The sequence below is a fragment of the Dunckerocampus dactyliophorus genome, chromosome 8 (assembly GCF_027744805.1).
Source record: "Dunckerocampus dactyliophorus isolate RoL2022-P2 chromosome 8, RoL_Ddac_1.1, whole genome shotgun sequence".
In the NCBI taxonomy this organism is placed as follows: Eukaryota; Metazoa; Chordata; class Actinopteri; order Syngnathiformes; family Syngnathidae; genus Dunckerocampus; species Dunckerocampus dactyliophorus.
In genome coordinates, this window is record NC_072826.1 from 2,410,001 (window position 1) to 2,420,691 (window position 10,691).

At 43.7% G+C, this 10,691-nt stretch overlaps 1 protein-coding gene across 4 annotated transcripts in view; it reads right to left on the reverse strand.

The window, feature by feature from the left end:
* atxn7l2a (ataxin 7-like 2a) overlaps positions 1–10,549 on the reverse strand; it is a 19,182-nt gene extending 8,633 nt beyond the window's left edge. For 3 of the 4 annotated variants that reach the window (XR_008572335.1, XR_008572334.1, XM_054785888.1), the window contains exons 1-9: positions 10,420–10,549; positions 9,527–9,595; positions 6,190–6,529; positions 5,767–6,017; positions 5,581–5,663; positions 4,642–4,856; positions 4,312–4,492; positions 1,978–2,099; positions 124–1,054 (exon numbers count right to left, since the gene is read on the reverse strand). Coding sequence is in view for 1 of the 4 variants with exons in the window: in XM_054785888.1 (XP_054641863.1) it covers positions 124–1,054; positions 1,978–2,099; positions 4,312–4,492; positions 4,642–4,856; positions 5,581–5,663; positions 5,767–6,017; positions 6,190–6,529; positions 9,527–9,595; positions 10,420–10,549 (2,322 nt within the window). In the remaining 3 variants the exon portion in view is untranslated. Of the gene's footprint in view, positions 1–123; positions 1,055–1,977; positions 2,100–4,311; positions 4,493–4,641; positions 4,857–5,580; positions 5,664–5,766; positions 6,018–6,189; positions 6,530–9,526; positions 9,596–9,714; positions 10,395–10,419 lie in introns of those variants that run through there. The other variant, XR_008572336.1, reaches the window with a different exon arrangement.
* Positions 10,550–10,691: the final 142 nt, after the last annotated feature.

Below are 10,691 nucleotides of genomic sequence, written 5' to 3' on the forward strand. Positions count from 1 at the left end.
CAACTTTATTCTCCTAAATTTACAACTTAATTCTTGAAATCTCAGATTATAATTTTTCTCCAATGTGGCCCTAATACTCTGTTGTATTTTCTAATTGACATCATGAAACGAATTGTTTCTCACCTTCTGTGTGCCCAGCTTCTTCTCCATGCCCCCCGCTAGGCCCCCACTCTTACTGTCCTTCCAAGGGTAGAAGTTGGAGCGAGGAGAAGAGGAGGCAGGAGTGGACGAGGATGAGGAGGAGGACAGGAGGTGCGCTGAGGATTTTGAGGAGGGGGACTGTTCCTCAAGGCCGCCTCCCTTGCGTTTCTTTATCAAACCCTCAAAACCCCTCCCACTGCCCTGCCTGTGTAGTCCTGAGTCCCCCGTGGAGTTCCGACTGTGGGAGCTGTTGATGGACGAGGGCTCTGGTGGAGACGAGTGCCCCAGTGTGGGGTGAGTCCGTCTGTACGTCCAAACTGTCTTAGAAGCTGGTGAGTGGAGCTCTGAGGGGGCAGGCTGGGGGCGGGGTTTGCTGCTAGAAGAAAACGTGCCATTGGTCTGTCCGTGGGGAAGAGGTGAGAGAATGGGGGCTTTAGAGGAGGACGGGAAGGGAGATGGTGAAGAAGCTGAGGAAGGTGGGCGGCCCCGGTCATGTAGAATGACACAGTTCCTGTTTGGGCCTGAATGCTCCTCCTGGGAGGGGGCTTTGCGTTTATGGGAGGTAGCTTCCTCTCGCAGCTTCAGCATCTGCTTGCTAGGACGCCCTACTGGGTTCTTGGGCCGTCCTGGACCTGTGTGATGCACCGTCACAGGATTACCTGGTGACGCCAACTGACTGCCGCCCATACCGCCGCCTCCGCCGCCAGAGTTCTCTGACAATCTCCCAGCCACACGACTGGAAGATGAAGATGAAATATTCTTGAGAGAGGACTTGATATGAGCGGCGGTGCGGACTTTAGAATGTAAAGAGGAGGAGGTCGGGGATCCGCTGGTGATTGAGGCAGGAGACGAGGAGGTGATGATCTTGGCTGAGGAAGTTGGACACTGAAAGTCGGAGGCTTGAGGTATTTTCCTGAATGACAAAAATATCAATCAATATTTCAATAAATGCAGTATCAGATGTGACACCCTCCGAAAATCATGTTAGGCACCCAAGGGACTATTTCATATCACCTGATATTTATGTATGTAATATAGTTTGTACTACTCTCAAGTCTTCATTCAGCAGCAGGAATCTTTATCTTTATACCACCATCTTTATCTGCGAAGGTTTCCTTCTGCGCAACTTTTACCAAAGTACATACAAATATTGATATTTAGGGGTGCGTGATAATTATCAGGGCGATAAGAGGGAATTATGACGTCATACTGATAACATTTAAAAAAAGCTTCAATGAGGCAAGATTACCCGTGCTGTGTGGGTGAGGAAATCAAGTGCTCCTTTTTTCTCCTGCTTGTGACGTTAACGTAACTTCCCTTGAGCTCAGTTGTAAACAAACATTCGCTTTCAGGGACATTTCACGTGCTAGTTGTACCAAATGCTCTGCAATGGAAAAAAACAAAAAAACAAAACCAATCCAGCACACAAAAAACCTTATCAGCCACCTGACACACCAGAACTGTGGTGTGAAAAGTGCAAAAGGTTTGCCAGAGATCTCCGTGGCGTCACATCGGCTGCTCGGAGCGTGTGTCCGAATATAGTGCACCTCCGCTCTATACTCTGCTTCTCCTGATAGTGGTGATGTCATGATGTTTGATCAGGACAAACCAACAGGTGCAGTTTGTCAAATCCAACTTTGAGTCACTCCTACCTCAAGGTGTGCACAAACTACAGTTAAATTTAAATTTGCAAAAAGCAGATGTAAAAAAAAAAAGTCGGTTATCAGTATCATATCGATATCGATTTGAAAAAAGAAAAGAGAAAAAAAAAAGATATGGTGCACCTGTAATTGCGATGTTTCCCATGCAGTGATGGGTAACTCTGAATGAACTTACTTCCAGAGATGTGCACTGATGTGCTGCTCTAGCATGCTGCTGAAAGCGGACCTCAGATGGTGAAGCCTTCTATCAAATGTGTAGATGCCATGGCCCAACATACTTCCTCCAAATGAACACATCTGGAAAAAGCACATTCATTACAGTTGGTATTTTTCTGTCGTTGCTTAATAGTTAACAGTTTCAGTCATCACCGACGGTCCAGAAATGAACTTGCAGGCTGCAGTAAAGCAGACCTGCCAACCTTGAAGACATTTAACATTTAACTCATTCAATACCAAAGACGTATTTATACGTTTTTTATGTTTTTTTGCGGCAGAGGCAAAAAGAGGTGCTGATGCAAGTGCGCAATAAAAGAGGTCCCTTTTACTGTCACAAAAGCAAAAAAATTGTGTCACAGTGAAAGTTATTCTTGAAATGTATCTTTTCACAAAAAAATGGTTCTCTCCATTTTCTAGTCAGGAACTGATATTTTCCTGAAACGTGCCTATGTTCTACTGCTTATTACTAAAGAACGGAAAAAGGTAGAAGCAAACTTTTTTTTCCTAATGAAAGACGATAGTCTAATCTTTCTTTTGGTAGGTTTCATGTTTACATAACCATAGGACACAATATTCTGTTGCCTTCAAAGATTAGTCAAAGTCTTCTAAATTGGCCGGTACTGAAGTACTTTTGAAAATTGGCTGAGATTGAATGAGTTTTGATTGATTTGATTGAACGACAATTACTTATTAATTACTCAAGAAAAAGATGTACAAAACATTTACTTTATTTTAACCCATCTAGATCTGCCTGATTATAGTTCTCTGTTCCAGATCTACTTGGCACTGCTACAAGACGACCAATCACATCCTTAACACGGCTCAAGGATTTTTTTCCAGAGGTGGATGCATGCTACGCCTCTAATCCTGTTGCAACAGGTTCCTTAGCTAACACAGGTTGCAGGGTGACTGGTTTAACAGAGACACAGCAGAAAGTTCAAGTGAGCAAAGTATACAAGTCTAACCAGCCACTCTTTAAAATGACGTCTGTGACGGACTAGAGTGAAACAGCGTCCACGTGCCTCCTCTGTCCCTACCGCCCGCCTCCCTCCATTTATCTCTGTGTTTGCTGGTCGTCAGTAAAGGTAATTGTCATGTTAAATGTTCATTTATCCATTTCATTCGTCATTTATAATGTATCTGGCTTTGTTTTTGTCATGGGAAACTATAGTCGCTATAAAATGTATTTTGTAGGGCTTCCGAAAATAACACATTAACAGCAGTAACTGATTTATTTAATTCATTCCGCGTAATTAAAGCATGCGCACCAGAGCCAGCACGCCTCTCTGTTATGACAACACAGTGGAGCGTCCCCACAGAGTCACACAGAGTCTGACGCTCTTTTATAACCTCATTCTGACCTGAACACATCAACAGCAGTGCAATTCCAACACCGTATAATGTATGTGTTTCCAACTCACACACGTCTCTACGCCCTTCATCCTGGGAACGACACTTCCTCATTCTCATTACAAGAACGCGAGATGCATTCAGGGACACTCCAAACATCACAAAAACGGCATTACAATGTGTGCACGTGTGTCGTAACTCTTGATTTGCTACATTTAAGAATGCTGGAAAATACACTGAAAACAAGTACATTGACCTTAAATGATGTGATGTCTTTGAACGCAACCCCTCATTGCTCATAACAACACAATTTTACAGTGTGATTCAAATGTTCTGCTACTATTAAAAAGAATGGATTTTTAGACTTGCGTGGTATCTTTTAGCTTGATGGATATATTCAGTGCATTTGTAGCTGTTATAATATATACAAATATATATAATCCTATCCTGTCATTTATCTTTCTGTTCATTAAATACAATAAAAATGGCCATATTTCAGACATAGTTGCTAATGGTGATTAGTCATGATTCATTAATTTTAAAACTGTAATTAATATAATTAAAATCTGTAATCATTTGACAGCCCTAGTATTTTGTGTTAATATTTTTGGGGTTACATACATTTCTTATGGGGGGAAAAAAAATCGCTTTTCCTACGTTTTGGTTTTTGTCTGACCTTTTGGAATGGAATTTGACATTATGTATGACATAAGCTGTCCATATGCAAGCTCTGTTTGCGTCAATGACGCCAGACTTTCAGTTATTGGTTTTGTCATATAATGAAAAGGTCCGTGTTCACTCATACATGAGCCAAGTGTTTTTTAGAATTAGTTTTCTGTAAACCATAAATATTACCTGAGGAGAGAGAGAGGAATGTACTGTTTTCAGGCCCACACATTGGGGAAATTGGCAAGCTACATAAATTCAAGAAAGAGCTGCTCACTGCTAGTGGTCGTGGGTGTGCAGCAGAAGATGAGAACTCAACGGGCTCCTCTGATCCTTCTGCATCACTTTCATCACTGGAAATTGTTCCATGGACAAGAGGAGATGAAGCCCGGAGGTTTCCCTCATCCTGCAGCTGCCTGTCGTCCTCTGCCGTGTTGTCCGATACGCCTGTGTAGCGACTGCAAAGACAAAAGCAACAGCTGGCTTATATCAGTGGTACAGTGTCTGATTTCACCCATTTAAAAGTAGGAACTTTATTACTTTACGACTAGTTGGAAGCTCACCTCGATCACTTAAAAAGGTTGTTTTCCTTGTTCTGGAAGCTTACCTGAAAGCAGGGAGGCTGGCCAAAGGTCTACGGCAGTGTGGAGCTCCAGCTTGCTCTTTTGGTGCCTCTGGGCTGGGGGACCGTCCAGAGGCCGAACCACCTCCCTCCAGCAATTGAGCCCCCTTCTCACGAACCTTGGTCTTCAGTTCCGCCACTAACTGGTCGAAATTCTTACTGCGGCCCAACACCTTCCTACGCTGGTGGATGGAGTGGATCTGAGAACCAGGACGCAATCAAAAATAATCAAATGAATGCAATAGCGCTGTCAGACAATTATATTTTTTTAATTGTGTTTAATCACAAGATTTCATAGTTCACGACTACTGAGTTGTTTTTTTGTTTGTTTGTTTACCTTAAAGAGATATTTTTCACATTAGAATCATGCAGAAGCAGTCAACAAAAGTGTTATTTTATTGCATGCAATAACAGATATCCGAAAAACCTAACAGTGTAAACAGATACACTCACAACATAAGTCATTAGGGGCGTCACGAGACACTCAGTTCACGATCGAGACGATACACGAGATTGGGTCTACAAGGACGAGATATGAGATTTTAACATTACTTTGAGTACAGTGACTGCAGGGGTGTTATTTAATGTCTATAGGGTTCTAATCATGTGAAAACCCATATTTAGAAAGTCCTAAACAGGTTTTCTATGCTCTAACTACGAAAATATTCCATTTATTAATATTGAATCCTACCTACTACTAATCAGGATCGGATCTGGAAGCAATTAACCACGATATACGAGATAACTGTATTTTGTCTGTCATGTTACTTCCTTCCATTGATCTGTCATCTGTAGCTCCTGGAAGATCGTGAGATTTTTTATACTGCTACATCTACTGTCATGCAACAAATTGATATGCCTACACGTCAACCTGCATGTCCAAAAAGACATGGAAATGTTAATGTGTGGATGTTTGGGGCTTACATTGCATGTGAGGAGGCGAGTGCAGACTTTCTTCCTGTCAGGGTCAAGGACACCACAGTGTTTGTCCAAGTCACACTCTCTCTCTGAGAACACACAGAACGCCACTTGAGTTGAACGTTACACAGTCATTTGTATTAATCTTTCAAACTCTCTCTCTTTTTTTTTAACACCCTGAGACCTACTTACTGGAGGCCATTTTGTTGTAGGGTCTGGGAATACGGTGGCTTGGTACCACAGAGGCTGGAGAAGAATCCCTTCTTTGGGTGATGGGCCGGTCCGTGGGTGAAGGCCTACCGGGTGGGGTGTCTCCGTGTGGCCAGGGGGGGTCTCTAAGGGACGGGGGTGGAGAGCTGATCGGCAGCTCTGCAGGCGGCAGCTGCTTCAATACTGATGAATCTGTGTGGCTGCCGTGGGATGATTTTTCCAGCGGGAAATGTCTGGTGATGAGAGACAAGCGGCCATTATTATTGAGACCTCACCCTAGATGCCTGAGGCTGCAGCGCAGTGTAGGTTGATCTACTGTATTTGGCATAAAGTTAGCAATTCACTGATCATTTTTTAAACATTGTTTAGCCCTCTATTGCTTACTACTGTCCTTTCTATCCTTACCGTGCTCCTTCCTTGGAGTTCTTGGTGGGTCTGTGCTGGGTTGGTGTAGAAGGGGCCGGTGGAGCCGGCCGAACTGACCCGACACCTTGACCTCGACCATCCCAAGATGAAGACGGAATGGCGTTGGTCCCGTGAGAAGGGGAATGGCTATGAAGGGGCTTCTGCTGGGGCTGTGGAGTTGGAGTAGGAGAGCGAATTCGCGCATAAAGTTTGGCCAGGGAGCCATGTCTTCGCTCGCAGTGCTTCTCGAATGCCTGTGGCTTCACGACTTGACCACAGTGGCTACACACCACAAGGTAGAAGTCATCATGGCCAGGGTACAGGCCAAAGATTGACATATCTGTCAGAAAAACAAAGAACAGGATTGTTAAAAGACAAATGTATATTTTCTGAAGGCATTATCCTCTTGATAAAACAAGGTAACAAAGGAACTAATATAGGCATAAATACTGGATAACTGTTGTCGACCATAGGAAGTAGTAGGTTTACTGTGAACACAGCGGAACTTCAAAAGTCAATGTGCAAAATGTTTTGGGGGTCCGAAAACCAGTCAGTATCTGCCATGATGCCGATTCCCAGACATCCCAAACGTGCTCGCTATCTTCAAACTGCCATCAATAAAATGCGTGTTTAACACAGTGCTTTCTCAAATAGTGGGCCGGGCCTCCCTGGGGGGTGTGGCCTGGGGGTGCTGTTAACTGTCAGGTGGGGGCGTGAGAGGCGGGGGGGGGGGTTTCAATATTACTTCAGACCTGCCAACATATATGCGTTTGACAATCAGCATGCAATTTGAGGTTTCGTGGTTGACTAGTCAAAAATATTGAAAGACAAGTCATATGGGATTCTGCATATTCTACATTGATGAGACCTTCATGTCAGCCATGGCATGTCCGACATGATAGAGTGAAAAAAAGTTCTCCTCCCATTCCGTGCGGAAGTGGTATGTTTTTGGCTTCTTACTTGGTCCTTCTACCCCACTCTGTTTGAAACCTTAAGTTTAAAATAAACAAACTGGAGGCTAACTGGTTAGCTCACTAGCATGCTATGCTTAAAGCGGTGATCATCTCGTGTCCCTGCAGTTATCCCGTAGCCTGCGCATTAAGAATGTGGTGTAAACAAAAGAGTGATAGGCGTGTAAAGGTGACTATAGGGGAGTCATTTCATGTCTACAGGGCTGTAATAATGGTACCAAAAAAAAACTATTTAGAAAGTCATAAACAAGTTTTCTACGCTCTAACTATGTAAATATTCCATTTATTAATATTGAATCCTACTTCACGGCCAGTGGGGAAAATGTTTTAAGTAAACTTCTCAAATATCTTATTAAATCGCATTTATTGATTTACATTTTACATGTAAATTTTTACATTTTTACATTACATTTTTACATTATGCAGCTGTCTGGGGGGCAGACAGCATTATATCCGCCCTCTTCCTGCTTCGCGCATGCAAGCTGCGCCCTAGGTAACACACACATGCGCACATGCCGTCTTTGCTAAGCGCTGGCGGTGTCATTTTGAGCCAGTTGTAAACAGTCGCTTTCATGAAAATACATTAAAGGGCAGTTTGAATTTGAGGGAGTGCAAAATAAGACGGTGTGCCAGCACAAAACAAGAGTCGTGATCAGTTCAGCAACAATACCTTCTCATCCACAAATTCAGAAATGATTTGCCAAAGAAGTGTGTGTAAAGGTCTTCAGTGCAAGTTATATCAGGGGAGTTGAATCACAGCATTTGCACATGGACCTGGAGTCCAGTTGCTCTGATTCAACGATCAATAGGTAAGTTAAGTAATAATAGGAGGACCATTTCTTCTGTATACCTCCACTCCGCTTGGCACAATACAGTGGGGCCCTAGGAAATCTGTTTGATTTTTTCCCAAATTCCATTTTTTTACATTTGACACTCATTTTACCAGCATAGAGTGTGTGCTTTTTGGGTTAGTGAGTAAAATGTCCATGAATTAAATGCAAAAATCCTTACATTTATTGATGCAATACATCGTTGGCCTATTGTGCCCAGTAATTCAGATATGGATGTAGCCTGGCTAACTTTTCTAATGGGATGTCAGCCTCTGATATTGCACATTGCTACAAAATCTTCAACAAACCGTAATGCCCGTGCTTGTGATGAAGGAAGATGGAGTCATCGATGCAATTCCAATTGCATTATTCACGTAAGATATTTTTTTACGACACCCTTATTTTCTTTACACTATTAGACAAGATGTGGCAAACAGCACTTATTTTGAAGGCCGGAAGTGTGTTCAGAATGCCCATTTACGGTTAAGACGAGCGAGAATAAACGTGCCTCTTGTCCTTATTGCACTCAGAACTGACAAGACGTCAGCAGGCATCGTAAAACGCTCCTTACATTAAAGCGGTAAAACACAACACGGAGGAAATATACTCATCCGGCCTGAGTGGCCCACACACACACAGGCGCGCTAGCATGCGCTGCTAAACTAAGCTAACCCGGCTGGTTTCCATTCACGCTCCGTAGGAGGAGTTTCCGCCAACTTTCGCCGGTGTTTTAGGTCACCATTTTGACATGTTTAGTTCGGGAGGGGGCGGTTTAAGGTTTGTGATGAGATTCCGGGGAACTATATCCACACAAAAAACGTTCCTTCACCTCACAATGACAGCATTTCATTCACATCATGTCCATTTCCGCGAGATTCCGCGTTTAACAGTAAATTCCGTTTTCACTGGCCAATTCCGCCACCGTAGAAATCATAGGGCCTTAGCCAATAGACTGAATTCGGCATTAAACAGTACCATCCAAATGTACCCTGCAGTCTTCATTGTGGGCGTAATTTCACATTGGCAGGCACCTCGTGGTGGCCTAGCAAGCAAATAGCAGAGACGCGAGGTGCCTTCATGGACATTGGGACATGATTACACTATTTGTTTTTGGCAAAGACATCGCGACCCACTGAAAACGCCTCCATGACCCACCAGTTGAGAATCTCTGCTCTGGTGCAACTTTTTCACTGCATGGTATCTGCTGGGGCTGGCACTGCTCTACTCAAAATTGATGCTTTTCTATCTGTGCTGTGCAGTTAAAATGTAGCATAACACTTGCACTTTTACGTGGTCTGCTTATTGTACGATGAAAATGCAGAACAATGCACGTACTAATCTATTTTCTCACATTTTAGCCCAGTTATTGAAAAAGTAACAGAGGAATCTGTGTCAAATCCAAGTCAAAAGACGCCTCAGCAGTGCCCCAGCTTTGCCTGTACTGTTTACGGTGTCTTGACTCACTAGAAAGCCGCTACTAATACAAAAGCTCCAAATAGACGTCTTTAAGTGGAGATGGCAACCTTGCACACTTACCCTCCTTACTGAGTGACATTGCCTCTGCAGCCTTTTCACCATTTTTACTGCAGTCATCCACATCGGGGCCTAAAAAAACACATTACAAAACATTTTCAGCAAGAGGAGAAGCACTTTATGAAGTTGTGCATTATATCAGGTTACTGGCTTTAGAAGGTGCAAACATTCCTTCACACATCAACCCTTACAGTAAGTCGGTTAAACATAACCTATCCCGTGTGCAAAGAATCGTTCATATAGCAATCAATTATGACATGATGTTGTGGGCAGTGAGTAGACACAGGGCTGGGAGGGACAGGAAGCCATATCCTCATATGTACCAATTCACGTAGTGTATGATTCCTCAGGCACACAAACATGGTGAACGTCAGTACATTTGAGGTAGCAACGGAAGCTATCGGAGTCAAGTAGCAGAATAAAGGCAAAAGAAGAATGTCGTTAACAGCAAAAGCTGTGGCAGCAACATTAGAAGACTCCTCCTCTGTCACCTGTGTCTCAGTGGCATTAGCATCATCAAGCTAACTGCACTGTTAGCGACCTAGCTTAGCTTTTCACGGCAAGAAGTTGCTCACTTCCATACGAGCTTTATTCTGACACACGACTGCCCGCAGCGTTTCAGTCAAACTGGGCATGTCCGGTAAACCGTGACTAGGATTTGAAAGGGAGCTGTAACAATACAGTGGAAACTACAACGGTCACATTTAGTTCGCATGTCAACATAATCAGATGGCTCCAGTGCAGCCAACATGTTACCCACCCAGCGCTAGGACCCGGCAGAGTCTTTGTTTGGGTAACATGGCTAGTTCTGTCCCCGCTTTACACGAAAATAAAGCCCGCTCTTTTTGATAAACGCCTTCCCAACAGCCGCTTGTAGCGTCATTGTGTCTTCTTACCGTCAGGCGCTGTCACACCAGCCCACTCGGTCCAGGCAGTCCAGCTTTGACCCACGAAATCATCGAGGCTAGGAACCCGCCGATCCACAGCAGCCATTACTTTCACTGCGCGTTCACGTACCGCCATCATCACTGCGCGGCAAGATGTTGACGTCACAAGTCGCGCTCGCGACAGGCGAGGAACTTGGTGCGTGCGCGTTCTTACGGGGGAAGAAAAAAATCATGATCATTGAAAAAGTACTAAAATTGTGTTTTCTCTCTCCTTACCAGTT